The 15,656-nt window shown below is 57.7% G+C and overlaps 1 protein-coding gene across 2 annotated transcripts in view; it reads left to right on the top strand.

Annotated features, from left to right (window-relative positions):
* HM13 (histocompatibility minor 13) overlaps nt 1-15,656 on the top strand; it is a 37,297-nt gene that overhangs the window by 10,885 nt on the left and 10,756 nt on the right. For both annotated transcript variants that reach the window (XM_077769362.1, XM_077769360.1), the window contains exons 3-8: nt 2,471-2,553; nt 7,400-7,488; nt 8,958-9,043; nt 9,125-9,250; nt 10,008-10,065; nt 13,132-13,215. In XM_077769362.1, the coding sequence (XP_077625488.1) occupies nt 2,471-2,553; nt 7,400-7,488; nt 8,958-9,043; nt 9,125-9,250; nt 10,008-10,065; nt 13,132-13,215 (526 nt within the window). The remainder of the gene's footprint in view (nt 1-2,470; nt 2,554-7,399; nt 7,489-8,957; nt 9,044-9,124; nt 9,251-10,007; nt 10,066-13,131; nt 13,216-15,656) is intronic.

Genomic DNA, 15,656 nt, shown 5'->3' with positions numbered 1-15,656 from the left:
TCCGGGAGGCCGCTGCCTGGACAGCACAGCCGGCGGCTTCCCGCCGGGCTCCAGGCCCACAGCTCGCTGAGTGGGTTGCTGGACGGGCGGGCTGGGACGGAGAGAGAGTTTAGTTCGTAACATTTTTCCCTGTCCTACCTTATCCTACGTCACTTAAAACTGATTGTTTCGAGGCAGCTTATAAAAATCATACCCGACAGTGTAAGTCAAAGAAGTAAAGGAAGACATTGGGGGTGAAGGAGGAAATAACAGCATAAAAGGAAGCCTTGGCGAAGGACCACACCCTGACCCCGGGCTCTACACTTGAAGACGTGGGCTCCTGTGAGAGTGGCTCTGAAACCGGCGTGGCTGTGAGTTCCCAGCAGTCAAAGCACAGAGAGAGCCAGGCCTGGTGCACCGTTCTCCGGCCACACGGTCAGGCCCCCTGGACAGGTCAGAGTTGCAGCCGGAGGCATCTCCCCACGGGCCCACGTGGAGGGCACACACCGAGAGGTCCACCACGTCTTCCCAAAATGTGGCCCACGCGCCTGTGAACTTTATTCATGGGGCGTTTTCTTTTCCTCGTCACACCGTAAGCCGCTGCTCTGCTTATCCACTCATTCTGCAAACATTTATTGAGTGCCTGCTGTGTACAAGGCCCAGAATGAGAAAAACAGCTGGCCCGTCCCTGCCCTCAGGGAGCTTCTTATTGGCTGGTGGAGGTGGACGCCAGTCCGTCACCTCAGTAAACGTGAGGTNCCACCCCCCAGCCGGGGGCACCATCCTCTGCCCACCAGGCTGTGCAGTGCCCCCCTCACCCGGCCATCTGCCTCCACCTTTGCCCTGTGCAGTCTGTCTTCCACACGGCAGCACAGGGATCCCCCCAGGCCGTCAGATCACGTCACAGCCCTGCCCTCAGCCTCCAGTACCAGCCTGTCTCACCCAGAAGAATCTATTTCTCCTCACAGCACTGCGGGGTTTCTCTCCCTCTTACCTTCCCAGCTTCATCTCCCGGCACCATCCCATTACTCCCTCAGCTCCAGGCTCATGGGCCCTCACTGTTCCCCATACACATGAGCAGCGTACCCACCTCAGAACCTTTGCACACACCCTCACCTCTGCCCCAAATGCTCCCTGCCCCCACCCCAGTATCCTCACAGCAGCTCTCTTGCTTCGTTAAGTTTCTACTCCTGAACAAGAGGAGTATCTTCTCATTGGGAGGCTTTCCCTGGCCTCCTGTCTAAAAGAGCGGCTCTCCCCTCTTCTCTCCGTCTCCTTGCCCTGCTCTGCTTCTCTTCTGAGCAGCATTGCCACCTGACAATATATTGCACATGTGGCTCTTTTGGGATCCTTTGGCACCCAGACTCCATGAGGGCAGGGACTCGTGTGCCTCATTCCTTGCTGTGTCCCCAGCGGTTTGCACAGTGCCGTGCACATAGTAGGCAGTCATTGTGAGCTGAATTGATGAGGGGTGGTCGTACCCAGGAGAGCTGCTCCGAGCCGAGAGCTAAAGAAGGAAGAGTGGCCTAGGCGAGGAGAGAAGAGCGTGTGCACAGGCGGGCCGCCTGTGCCGGGGCTCTGGCGCAAACGAGGCCCTGCAGAACGGCCGCCGTGACCACAGCAAGTAGGAGAGCAACGTGGCGTGAGCCGCAGCCGAGACGGTCCACAGTGACTGTCGGTGGGGGTGAGGGCCGAAGTGAGGGTGTGAGTCTGGAGTTTGTGACAGCGAGGCTATGAGCAGCATGGGCAGACAGGTGTTTAGACAGACTCTGTACCAGCCTTCTTGTGAGTGCTGGTGCCCCTTTGCCCCATATCCGGGCTACAAACCCTTCTAGAAACAGACTCAGTAGAGGGTGCAGGGAACACGGGGTGAGATGGTAGAGCCTTCGCGGGCCCCTGAATCCACGACAGCGACGGCTGGCTTCGGGACACTGGGAAAGGGAGCTGGACAGTGAGACCGAGAAGCACAACAGGGCCCGTAGCCATAACTTCCAGCCATCGCCCCAGGAAGAGTTGTCCAGAAGCACATAATGTAGAGGATGGAGCAGAGCACGAGTGACTTGTAACCAGTGTGCTCCAGGCCTTGGTGGCCGCCGTAGGGCGCTCCCTAGATTTGGGGGCAAGGAGAAGGAAACTTGGAAGAGTGCGTTCTGAGGTTCAAGCGGCCGCCTTGGGACTCCGCACCCCAGACCATCCTCCCCCGTGATTCCCACGCGAGGACTCTGAGCCCAAATCTATTGCCTGTCTCCAGGTCGCGGAGCCACCGAGCCCAAATGTACAGACCCCTTTGGGAGTGTGTCTGGAGGCCCGAGCTTCCTCCCTTCCATAGCTCAGGAGCTAGAGGGCCCCCAGCCCTCTCGGAGGCTCCTCCTGACACCGTGTCCTAGCTCCAGAGGGTGAGACCAGCCTCCCGAAGGGAAGCGGGGGCTCTGGTGTCCTCCTAGCCACTGGCAACCCTGACTTCCTGTTTCTGTTTTTATTTCTGCCTCAGATATTTTCCCAGGAGTACATCAACCTCTTGCTGTCCATGTATTTCTTCGTGCTGGGGATCCTGGCCCTGTCCCACACCATCAGGTCAGAAGGCATCTCTGCAACATTTGAAGCAGCTTTCTCAGGAACCAGTACAGGGTCTTGGATGAGAACATGACCTTTGGCGTCATTCAGAGCCAGGTTTGAATCCTGGCTGTAAAACCCAAGGGCCTCTTTCCCCTGTGTGACATCGCGGGTGACCTAGAGCAAGACCCTTAACCCCTGGGGGGCACGGTTTCCTGCCATCACGGTCGTGGGGAGAGTTACTTGTGAGCAGTGACGTGATGTCAGTCGTCACACTGCTGAGGTGGGTGATGCCAGTGCCACCTGCCCGGTGTCGTAGGCGGCCGTGCCCCGAGCCTGGCCTCACACGTCATGAGAGAGAGGCAGTGCAGGCAGAAGAGTGCCGGCTCTGGAACTTGGTTACCTGAATTTGAATCCAGACTCTGCTACTTAATAGTGACTTCGGGGCCAGGACAGATATTTCATCTCTCTGGCCTCCATTTCCTCATGTGAATTTGGAGGAGAATAACGGAACCTTCCTCGTGGGTCACACGGAAAGCTCTTAGCATAGTACCTGGCACCTGCTGTGCCAGTAACAAGTGTCGTTCCCGTTGTTAGCTGTGCTGATCTGCCAGGCCGCTTTTTGAGGTTAGTTTTGCTTTTAATCCTGCGTTATCTTCAGAAACAGAAGCTCAAAGAGATTAAGAGATTCACTAGAATCATGCATTGGATAAGCAGCAGAGCCACGATTCAAACCCAGGTCTGGGTGACCCCAGAAGCCCATCTCCCCGCCGCCACCCTGCTCAGACTGCCACATGCTTAAGTCTGTTCCATGGGGATGGAGGACCCGGCCAGGGAGCCTCGGGGGGTGCTGTTAACGGACAGGCCAGCCCTCCCTGTGTTGTAAGCATTGGGCATCCCTGTCCCTGCTTCCTACTTGGAAGGTGTGTCCCCGGCCCATCCCCTCGCTTGTGACTGCAGAAGTGTCCCCCCACCTGTTGTCATCCGGTCCCTTGGGGTGGTGCAGCCTCAGGTTGAGGACAGCAGACCAGGGAAGTTCCAGAGGAAGGAACTCGATTTGAAGTCATCTCTGAAGGGTGGAGAACCTGGGAGAGGCGCAGAGGCTGGGGGAGGCCGGGAGCCGGCAGGTCTGTGTGCACTAAGGGCACAGTCACTATGTGTCCACGGTAGTCCGAGAGAGAGCTAGGGAGGGAGCACTGGGCCTGTTCACGGAGGCCATTGAAAGCCAGCTGAGTGTGGCCTCAATCTCTAGGCACGCTGGCCGGACAGCGTGGTCGTCGGGAGCCTGGGTCAGGACACAGCTGGCCCCACACTAGGGCCAGTGCTGCCCACTCTGTGTACCTGGTGTGAGCTTCTCAAGCCGTCCGAGCATCCGTTCCTTCACCCGTGAGACAGAGACGCCGCGGCCCCGGCTCATGGGGGTTGTGGGAAGGATGGAGTGGCCGGTCTGGGGCCTGGAGAACGGGGCCGCGCACACCATGAGCTGTGCTTCTGGCCCAGGGCCCCAGACTCGAACTCTGGTTCCTCTGACGGAGCTCAGTGTTGTCTTCAACCGTACCTACCCTTTACCCTCAAAATCTTGTTCCGGCCATCTTACGAGGGGTTTTATCCAGCCCCCATCCTAAAAAATGAAGGCTCAGAGAACCTACCGGAGTGACCTGCACCTACAAGAGAGTGGCAGACCTGGTCTCAAAGGGCGGACCTTTCTATCTGATGGATCTGGGGTGGGGGCAGTCACCTCCAGGCACTGGGGCCCCCACCTTCCCCGTGCGGATTAGGATCCCCCCACCCATCTCACCCCTGCATCTGTGAGAGGCTTGAGATTCCCAGGCTTCCCCGTGGCCCAGCCCCCACCTCCGAGTGAGAACCCCGTGTATATTGTCTGTCTATCTAATTGGTAACTAATTAACTAATTGGTAATTTTGACTGGTAGAAATTACTATGGGAGTAGAACCGGCAGCAACCAGAAGTGCATGTGCTGAAATACGACAGTGACTCAAACTTCAATGGAGGGGTCGTTTTCTTGATAAAGTGGAGAGCACGGCATTGGTCATCTGGGAAAGCCCGACATCCTAAAGCTGACAGATGACCAGGGGCAGGCAGGGTGCTCGCCACACAGGGTCAGGGCCGTCCGCTGAAAAGCAGTGGCATGAGAGAAATTGCTTTCAAAAATTTACACGGCAAGGAACTGGTCAGATGCGATTCATTTTAGCAGAAAGAGAGGCGGGCATACTTTAATCGTGCTGTTTAGAAAGCTAAGCTAAAGGTTGAAGTTCTTTTTCTTCGTCAATCAAATTGTTTCCTCAAACACTCTTCCCAAAGAAATTCTCCAGTGTCGTCAGCATTTCCAGGAGCTGTTTATATCCACAGACTTGGAGTCAGAGCTCTGACGGGATCCAAACCAGAGGGTCTGAAGGTGGGAGTCAGGGATGGTGCGGTTCCGAGGGGCCGTGTGACCACCGGGATTCACAGCTGGTGGGAGCAGACGGGGTTTTGAGCCCAGGTCTGTCCCGGCTTCGTAGCCCATATCCTTTCAGCTGGGCGAGAGTAAAAGGGAAGCAGAGTCTGGAGAGGGGGGCCTGGCTGGCCCCTCGAAGCAGTCCTGCGGTCCCCAGAGGACCGGGCAGGGGGTAGACCTGCTGAAGGGCTGGAAGAGCCCGCGCCGAAGCCGGCTCAGCCCTGGGAGGAGATTCTCATGGATCCTTCCACCACCGCTGCCATCCCCTGGCCTGCCACCTGCCTTCACCTTGTACGGCCACCGGGACTCAAGCCCACACCGCCGCCCTTCCTGCCAAGGGGACCTCAGCTTATTTTTATCATCTGTGAGCTCACACCCCATCCAGCTGACCTTTAGAGGGAAAAGGGCCCGTGAGGCCAAAATCCGCCACCCCACGAGGAACAGGCCAGTTTTACTGCCCCTCGCTTTCCACTCCCAGGGGAGAAGGGCACCAGGATGTGGTTTCCCAGCAGGAAGTGGTGACCTTTAGGTTTGATGTGAGCCGTCAGGGACCGGAAAGAACCTCCGCCTGCTACAAGAGTCTGCATTCAGAAGCGGGCAGCAGGCGTGTGTGGACCAGCTGCCTCGCAGGCACAGGCCTGTGCTGGGTGGGGGTGAAGGTGAGGAGCACGACCCCTGCTCTCAAGGTCAGGCTCACCCTCCAGATTGCTTGGCTCTTGTCCTGCGTCCTCCAGCGGCCCTTCTTTTTCTCAGGATAACCACGTCCTCAGTCTAGAGACTTCCTCCTTGAAGTCGAAGCTGCAGTTGAGCTTACAGGCTGCCACACATTCATCCTAAGAGAAAGCTATTGTCGTGTTCTAAGTGAAGAGAGCATTGCACAGAGCAGTTAAGTAACTTTCCCAAGGTCACGCCGTTCATCAGCGGCAGAGCTGGGATTCAAATCCAGGAAGTCTGGCTGTAGAGTCCGTGCTCCCAGCCCCTGCCCTCCACTCATTCCCAAGCTCAGCATCAAGCTCGTCGGGAAGGGGCCGAGCTGCGGTGAAGGGCCCAGCTCCTCAGCCTCTCTGCCCCTGCTTCCAGCTCTGGCCCAGGCTCTCCCAAAAGTGATTCAGCAGATGGGGCTAAAAGTAGCTTCCAGCCTCACCTGCCCCAGCTTCTGCCCCCACCTCTTCAGAGCCTCCGGTGGAAGCCTGCGCCCAGCTCTGCCCTTGTGCCCACCACACCTCTGTTCCCAGAGCCTCTTGTTCACGCCACAGCCCTGCACAGGCCTGGAATTGGCTGTTTGACAAGTGGGGCGACTGAGATCCTAAAACCATTCTTAACTCCACGTCTCCTTTCTCCGACCTCCAGGGTCTCAGAAAGGGAGCTCCCTTTCCCCACCTTTACTGCTGGGCCCTGGGCACCTCTTGGCCTGCCTCTCTCTACCTACCGGTTGGGAGCCCCGTTCTGGATTTGCCCACCTTGTGTCGCCAAATGCTTTTGAGCTCAGGCTCTGGACAAGTGCTGGCGCTGATGGATACTGCCAGTTCTTACCTCCCTGCTGTGGGGCCAGAGCTGGGCTAAGCCTCTCCCCTGCCTTCTCTCACATCTTGACAGCAGCCCCTCCAGACGATGATATTGTTGCCTCAACATACAGCTGGGAAGATGAGCCACCGAAGTGAGTTGCCCCAGGCCACACAGCCTGGGGGATGACACAGTAGTCCGCCTGGGCCACCCCCAGGGCCAGGCTGGGCGAAGAGGTCCTTATCTGCTCCTCTTTTTCTGAAGAAGATCCAGAAGAGACTTTTCGTTGCCTGCCTGGCCAAGGCGCAGAGTATACTGCATAGTCACAGACGGTTTTTCCGTAGATGAGGCTAAGCCCATCAAGTCCTCACGGAAGAAGTGAATGTGAGGTGCTTCCCCCCCACCACCCACCGTGGGGCTGTGATTCATCGAGTTAACTGAGTCCAGCTGAGTTTATAAAGATCCAGGCCTGACAAGTCGTGGAGTCAGGGATAGGCAGTAACCATCAGGTCATCTTACTTGATAGGTCTGGAAGGGAGTCCAAGAATATGCGTTCTTGATAATGGACTCTCGCGGAGACAGTGAGCGGCCCAGGCTTTGGCCCCTGTTGCTGTCCTAAACATGCATTTTACACGGGAGTCTGCCCCTGCTTCGTGTTTCTTGGACGATAACTAAGAGGCAGTACGGAAGCACTAGGAGTCTGGAGGCCTGGGTTCGGGTCTCAGCTCACGTGTTGACCCTGAGCCCTCTCTGAGGGCCTCTGTTTCCATCACTAACTCCTCCCCATCAGGGCAGCTGTAAGGGTGCCAGAAGGCAAGGGCTGTGAATGGGTGCCTCTGGGGTGTTGTTGGGGCTGTGACTGCCCATGGGGGCCGGTTTGCCAACCTGGTTTGTCTTTCCTTCCAGCCCCTTCATGAATAAGTTTTTTCCAGCCAACTTCCCAAATCGACAGTACCAGCTGCTCTTCACGCAGGGCTCTGGGGAGAACAAGGAAGGTCAGTGCTGCCCGCTTTCCCTTGCCTTAGGGAATCTCCCGCCTCTGTTCCCCTTTGTCTCCAAATCCGGGGCTCTCCGGTAGAGCGAGTGATGGAAAAGGCGGGCTCTGGAATCACCCTGCCTGGGTGCCCATCCCTGCTCTGCCGCTTCCTACACGTGGGACTCTGGGTGAACGCCTTTACCTCTCCGAGCCTTGGGTGTTTTCTTGTTGTTGTGGTTGTTTGTTTTTTCTATCTGTGGAATGAAAATGATAATCTAGTCCCTCCCTCTGAGGCATGTAGTTAGGACTGCGAGCCCATGATGAGGGGAGCACTCAGCACACCGCCTGGCTCACAGCAGCGCTCAGCAAAGCTGGCTGCCCTGGCTCCTTGTATCGTACCCGTTTTTAGTGGGATTACTCTCCCACCAAGGACTTGGAAAGAGGGTTCTCTGGCTTTAAAAAAACAGAGGACTATGGAAACTTGGGGAAAGCCTGGGGTTTGGGGATCATTCGGGTGTCATTTCAAGAATTCTAACAGCATTGTCAGCGTGACCAGATGGAAAGTATTTCCAGCGTAAAAGTCTGAGATTGTGAATAGCACTCACTGATGGGCACCTAGCACATTCAACCTTGGCCCTAGAGAGCAGTGATTGTCTGTCATTCCTTCCTGCATCTCTGGTGCATCTGTGCCCGGTAGATGATTGTTGAATTAAAAAATAAGGCTATGCTCACACCACGGCGTCTTTGTGGTCCCAGGGAGGGAGAGGCCGCTGTATCATGGGCCCATTTTAGCTACAGGGCAAGCCAGAAGAACGTGGCCATGAGCTAATTGGCCTCGTGTCCAGTTAAACATTGCCAGGTTGCTGTTACCACAGAGGAGAGAACAGAAATTGGGGCCCACCGGCAGTCCACTCCACTCTGGAATCTGAAAGAAATGGCTGCACTCAGTGACCATGGCGAGCCCCACTGCCTCTGTGGGCTTCCTCACTAGGAATGCTGGGAGTGATGGAGAGCTGCCAGCAACCTTCTCGATTTCCTTCGGTGGCAAAGTAGATTCCTGAATGAAGTGGGACCTAGCTAAAGACCTGGGCTCGGGGGCAGCTGGCGTTGACTGAGCACCCACTGTGTGCCAGGCACTGTGCTGAGTGCTTGCTCGGGACCTTCTCGCGTGCTCCCCAGGGCAGCTCTCAGGGAGGTGCTGCGACCCCCTTTTTTACAGAAGAGGAAACCGAAGCTCAGAGAGGGAACTGCCTCCCCCAAGGCCCCCCAGCTGCTAGTGCGGTGTGTGTGCGTCCAGCACCTCCTGCCGACCCTTTGCCAGGCCTGAGTTCTCTCTGGGCCTCCAGTCCCTCCCTAGGAGGTGGGGAGGGGAGGGTGCTGGGGAGGCTCTGACAGTGCCCACAGCCATGCCCTCCTCCGTCCAGGGGCTGACAGGTGGGAGGGGCAGCCCCGCCCCGGGGAGTGGACTTACCCGGCCTCTCTGCCCAGAGATCATCAATTATGAGTTTGACGCCAAGGATCTGGTGTGCCTGGGCCTGAGCAGCATCGTGGGCGTCTGGTACCTGCTGAGGAAGGTGAGGAGCGGGGGGCCAGGGGGCAGGGGCACAGGTGGAGGCTGGGCACATGGCTGAGCCCCCTCTCGCCCCCTCCCCCAGCACTGGATCGCCAACAACCTCTTTGGCCTGGCCTTCTCCCTCAACGGGGTGGAGCTCTTGCACCTGAACAACGTCAGCACCGGCTGCATCCTGCTGGGCGGGCTCTTCATCTACGACGTCTTCTGGGTGAGTCAGGCAGGGAGGCAGGGGGCACCTCTCGGCCGCCTTGCACGTCCCTCTGGCCCTGGTGGCGAGCGAGACCCTGGAGCGGGTCCTCTCTGGGCCCACTTGCCCTCAGCTGTGAAACAGCGAGAGAACAGATGCCCCACTCGGCTGAGCGCCCACACGGTGCCCGGTGCCTTCCAGCCCCTGTCCGCTCTTTCTTCTGGTGGCCCTGGCACGGCGCTTCCTTTCCCGTGTCTTCCCAAGCAAGTGGACGGAGACTCGGAAGTTCAGGCAGGGGCGGGTACTGCTGACGAATAGGCCCGGTGGGGACATGGATCTGAGGACAGAGGCTGCTGTTGGCAGCACACGCTGGCACGCACCAGCCCGGGGGTGGGGGGGCACCTGCCGCGCACACTCCCCACAGGCATTGCTGAGGGATCAAGGTCAGCCTGACTTCGGTGCTCTTTCCCTGGCCTCACACAGCCTCTTTCCCCCTTAAGTGGGTGAGCCCTGAATGAGCAGGAGGCCTGGCTGCGGCCATGAGAGGCCCTTTTCCAGCTTCTTCCAATTGCCCGTTTATTGCCCAGAACCAGGGGCCCCGTGAGGTGTCCGTGTTCGGTGGCCACCTCATCTGGGCTCCATGGCCATTCTGGAGCACCTCCTCACGCCCCGCCCCTCCCTGCGGATCTCCGGCAGCACCGCATCAGGGACCCCTAGGACAGCCGCCCTTTCCCACCCGGCCCTCGCCTCCCTCCAGACTCCTGTCTTCTCCTCCTAGGTGTTTGGCACCAATGTGATGGTGACAGTGGCCAAGTCCTTTGAGGCACCAATAAAATGTAAGTGGCTACGTCCTCTGTGGGGAGCCCTTGGCTTCCGCCTCATGGCCCTTCCCCTCGGGGTCCCTGGTTTGGTCGGTACCTCTCCCTTGGCTCCTCCCCATGCACCTCCTCCTCCTCCCAGCTCTCCTGCGTCTCCGGCTGGTCTCTTTCCCCTCTTTGACTCCTGTGCCTGTGTTCGTGCACAACTGCCCTCTCCCCGGGCCCTGGCGTCCGGCCACTCGGGCCCAGTGTAGGGTGACATGGGATGAGCTGGAGGGGAGCCAGCAGAGAGGGGACGTCTATCACAGCCTGTGGCGTGGCCTGCAGGGTCCCTCCAGGGAAGGAGAGTCCACGCTGAGCCCCGAAGCCTCACCGGGTGCCTTTAGTAGCTAGCCATGGGCGCCCTCCGCTCCAGGCGGCCCACTGCTCAGGCTCTTTCTCCGTTGTAGCTGCCCGTTATTTGTAAATAGGAGAGCACCTAGCTGTAGGCACCTAGGCCTCCGTGAGCAGCGCGTAGGCTCCGTGAGCAGCACTGGGACTTCATCTCACGCTAGGGCAGAGCGTCTCAGGAGGGAGTCGGTGGCCATCATGGGGTGGAGTCCTCAGGATCTGGCTTGCTCCAGTGTCCACACCACCGTCTCCGGCACACCCTCCTCTCCCAGGCTCATCACTTCGTGGTCCCCACCGGCGGCCACAGCCCCTAGCACCAACCCCTCACACCGCAAGCCCACTCAAAGCCCACAGCTTTGAGTTTAAGACTCGTACCACTCAGTCACCTCCTGGGACCCCGACACCCAAAGAAGAAGATGGGATGGGTCGGGCTGGTGGCAAGGAAGAGGGGTGAGTCCCCGTGGGAGGGCATCGTCACGGGAAGTGAGCGCCAGGGGCCCTTGGCAGCCAAGGAGAGGCCAGCCTCGGAGAAGCAAGAAATAACTGTCCGTCTCACAGTCAGACCCTCCACTACTGCACGCCGGCCTCCATGAGCTAGATGGGCTTCTGGCCATCCCTGCTCCCAGATGCTATGGTCCCGGCTCAGAGAACCCGAGGAAAATGAGTTTCTGCCAGCTTTGGCTTGAATGAACCCATGGGGCCCAGCCCGGCCCGTGAGCCAGGCCCTCCCACTGGGGAGACAGGGTACCACGATGGACAGGCCTGGGTCACTGCCCTCCTGGGGGTCTGGGAGCCGGGTATTTGAATTGGCCGCCCCCCAGGACTGAGGGTGTAAAGCCAGGCGGCTCTCCAGCAGGAGAACAGATGCTGGGCCAGCCAGAACCGCAGCTGGGCCCACGTGCTGGGACAGACGAAGCCAGCCGGGCTGCCAGGAAAGCTGTCACGGGGGACGAGCACAGGCTTACCAAGCAAGCAGGGGCAGTTTGCAAAGGGCAGAGGCACAGAACTGCATGGAGGGCCCTGGGAGCAGAGGATCAGGGAGGGGACATGGCTGAGTTTAGGGGAGTAGCAGAAAAGAGGCCAGAGTGGGGGAGTCAAGGGTATCATGCCAAGAGGCCTGGACTGCCCAGTGGGCAGTGAGTGAGCCACCGGAAGGCTCTGAAGAAGGCAGTGGCACTGTCGTACTTGGGTCCCGGTGTGGGGAGAAGGCCCATTGCCCTCCCCCACTAGGCTTAGAGCTCGGGAAGGATGGCAGAGTGGTTAAGTCAGGCTGCCTGGTCTAGAATCCCAGATCTGACACTTGTTGGCTGTGTGGCCTTAAGCAAGAGACTTCACCTCTCTGGGGCCTGGTTTCCCCACCTGCCGCTTAGAATTGAATGGTAGGTGGCAGAATTGGAAAGATGGAATGAGGAGGTCTGTAAGTCACCGTGACTGTGCGTTCAGGGTGGGTAGGAGTAGGTGGGGAAGGGCCTCCGGGTGTTCACTAGGGAGCCACGAGCTTACCTGGAACCCCCAGTTCACCTCTACTTCCGCATCAGTGGCCGGAGCTGGGCCACGTGACCACCCCTAGCTGGAGGGGAAGTCAGTAATTCAGGGACCAGGGCTGTCCAGATTGTCTTAGCCTGTGCCACACTTGTCCGTCGCCTGGGAAGGCTCCCCCCGCGCCCCCCGAGTCAGAGCTGGGTGAGTAAAGAAGGCATGGGGTGGGGGCCCTGGGTGGCTCAGTCTGTTAAGTGTCCGTTTGGCTCAGGTCATGATCTCACAGTTCATAAGTTTGAGACCCACATCGGGCTCTGTGCTGACAGCTTGGAGCCTGGAGTCTGCTTCAGATTCTGTGACTCTGTCTCTCTCTTCCCCTCCCCTGCTCACACTCTGTCTCTCTCTCAAAAAAACATTTAAAAAGTTAAAGAAAGAGAAAAAAGACGACATGGGGTGATAGTTAACAGTGTGGGCAAATCATCTGATTCTCCCACAGCCTTATGGGGTCAGTTCTGTTACACCTGTTTCACAGATGAGAAAATTAAGGCACAGAGCAGTTAAGTAACCTGTGCAAAGCCACACAGCAGAGCCAGACTGCATCAGTCTGACCCTGAAGCCCATACCTAAGCGCTCTTCTGCTTGCAAGATGCTACGGATGAAATGTGGTTACAGCCACCTCTTGCCATAACTGGACACAGAAGGAGGCATTTGTCTCAGTCTGTATTTTTATAAACAAGTGGGTCGGCAGGATTTTTGCATGGGGGGCTTTAAGTAAAGAGTGCGTAGGAGTGTGGCCTTTTTTGTCTGCCATATCCAGAAAGATCCTGTGGCCGGGGCTCCCCCGGCTGCGGTGAGATGGAAAGCCTTTGAGATGTCAGCACGGCACGGCCTCTTTGGTCTCTTTTATACATGCAGCTTTAGGGTCAGTCCCACTTAACCAAAGGGTTCCGTAGCTATCGGAGGCCACTGACATGGTACAGTGTGTGAGTTCTGGCTTAATAGGCAGTTAACATATGGTCTGCACGATCCTAGATTCCTCGTCTATCCAGCTGTGATTCCAGATGGAGACTTAGCCGTTCGGCTTCTCAGCATCCTCTTACTTCCCCTGCCCTCTTAAATGCAGGTGTGCGTGTTGCGTGCAACCAAGGTGGGCGGCTGGGAGGTGGTGTGAGCTGGGCTTTCACCAATTCCTCGTACCCCCGCCTCTCCCCACAGTGGTGTTTCCCCAGGACTTGCTGGAGAAGGGCCTCGAAGCGGACAACTTCGCCATGCTGGGACTCGGAGATATCGTCATTCCAGGTGACCGGGTGGGGCGGGGGGGAGGGCACAGTGCAAGTGGGGGAGGGGCTTAGGGGCAGAGGAGGAGCACCGTGAGACAGTGTCACCCACTGGGAACTGGAGGGGTGAGGCCAGGCGAGTCCAGACACCCACCTGCTGGGTCAGCCGGGGTCTTGGCACGCACTGTAGAGCACCAGTCACGTGCCTGGCCCCGAGTGGGCGCCAGAGGGACAGCAACAAGCGGGACTGTCCTCAGAGCTTCTGGTCTGGCTGAACAGACTTTGCTCCAGAACTGCGGAAGGGCCTGTGACAGACTGCAGCCTGTCCCGTGAAAAACCCGTTTCACGACGCTCCTCATACCTACACACGTGCGCTCCCCTGCCAGTGTTTACGGGTGTTACCAGTGTGCTGGAGCTGCCCGCAGCCCCTGTCCCCAGCTCCATGGAGAGTGCGCTTGTCCCCCGCTTGTCCACGTGAGCTGACCTGTGGGCCGTCTACATGTGGATGCTCATCAGTGAACCCGTGGCGGGGGGACCCACGGCCTTGCCTTGGGGCGCTAGTGGCCAAACGACCAGTCAGGAGACCCCGGGTGGAGCCGAGCTGCTGCTCTGTGCATCACTGAGGTGGCTGTGCCCGGGGTGCATGTATCTGCAGGCCTGGGCCTGGTGACAGGTATCCAAAGGGCATACCTGTTGCTGTGGTCCAGGGGCTGAGACTCAGAGGATCAAAGCACCCTGGGCGCTTGCTTCAAAGAAGGAGCAAACGAAAAGCCCACCTGTCTTTCACTCTAAGAAGTCAAGGCAGTTCTGACCGCCCAGGGTGGTACGGGCACTCGCATCGTGACACTTGGGTTTTGTGTGGCGGCAAGGCAGAGGCGTTCCCTTTTACCCGTGAGGAAACTGAGGCTCAGGAGTAAGTGGACTTCCACAGTCTCACACGCTGGGGGGGGCCAGGGCCGGGACTCAGATCAGGGTGTCCACAGAAAGGGCTTCCCTGCCAGAGCTGCCCCACACCAGTAATGACGGCAATCAGGATGATCACCACGGCCACCAGTTGTCCGGCACCTGTTTCGTGCCCGCCACCGTGCTGGTGCTTTTCATGCTCCGTCCGTGCTGTTCCTGGCAGCCCGGTGAGCCACAGGGTATTTCCATTTTACAGATGAGTTAACCGAGATTCAAGGAGACTTGCTCAGGTTCCTGGGCACATGGGGCTATGGTCTTGAACTTGCGAGTTTCCATAACTTGCAGTGCTGGGAGGCAGGGAGACACAGCTCCGTCAGAAGAAATGGAATCCTGGAAGGCAGCTCACTGTGCAGGACACGGGGTGCCCCAGGCACCCCCCAGACTTCCCCGGTATCCTTGTTGGCTGTCACTCTGGACTGAGGCATGCACGGGGCGTCACTGCACGTCCCTGGGTGTCTGAGGCTTTGAGCAATGTCTACAGGTGAGCGTTGGTGGCACCCTCCCAGTGCCCCAGTAATGCTCTTCAAAGGATAACAGGTTGCTGTTGACCATTGTTTCGAGGACCAGGTGCATTGCTAGGAGAGCAGTTGTAGAATTCAGCCGCGGGGGACACTGGGTTCCCAGCTTTGCTTCCAGAAAGGCAACATGAATCTTCTCGCTCCACCCACCCGCCCCTTCTCACACACAGCTTCATGGTTTTCAGGGAGGATTAACTCATTCCCCGGTTTAAAATTAGTCCCGCATCAGGCCGCCTGGCTGGCTCGGTCAGCAGAGCGTGCAACTCTTGATCTCGGGGTTGTAGGTTCAAGCCCCACATTGGGTGTAGAGAGATTGGTTAAGGGTGGAATCTTTTAAAAATATAAATAAATAATAAAATGAGTCATAGGTTGCTGCTCGGTGCTTCTGATCAGCACAGAATGTTTTGGTTCTCGAGAGCCAACTTGCAATATGTGAGATTCAGTCCTTGCCCTGTCTGAGCCCAAAGACCAGTAAGGGAGACAGACAGCGGTGTGTGAGCAGCATCCAGAAGCTGGGCCAGCTGGCTGCGTCTCAGGGGCTCTCTGGATTTGGGGGTGCTGGGCTGGGTTTTCATGGTTTTTTTTTTTTTAATTTTTTAAATGTTTTATTTATTTCTGAGAGAGAGACAGTGTGAGCAGGGGAGGGTCAGAGAGAGAGGGAGATACAGAATCTGAAGCAGGCTCCAGGCTCTGAGCTGGCTGTCAGCACAAAGCCCGACACAGGGCTAGAACCCACGAACCGTGAGATCGTGACCTGAGCCGAAGTGGGGCGCTTAACCGAAGTGAGGCGCTTAACCGACTGAGCCACCCATCCGTTTTGAAATGCGGATAGGAGTGCAGTGGGTGGGCAGAGTTCATCCTCTCCTGCACTCCCTCCCCAGGGCCTTCTGATGGTCTCCTTGCTCCTACTCCCTCCCAGCAAGCAAGTGCCACATGAGTTATTTTCAGAATCTGTTGAGGTTTTCCCCCCTGCTTGTACTTT

Source organism: Crocuta crocuta, unplaced genomic scaffold, assembly GCF_008692635.1.
Source record: "Crocuta crocuta isolate KB4526 unplaced genomic scaffold, BGI_CrCroc_1.0 scaffold445, whole genome shotgun sequence".
NCBI classification, from domain to species: Eukaryota; Metazoa; Chordata; class Mammalia; order Carnivora; family Hyaenidae; genus Crocuta; species Crocuta crocuta.
Note: the sequence above shows the minus strand (reverse complement) of the source record. Positions and strands in the feature narration are given on the sequence as shown.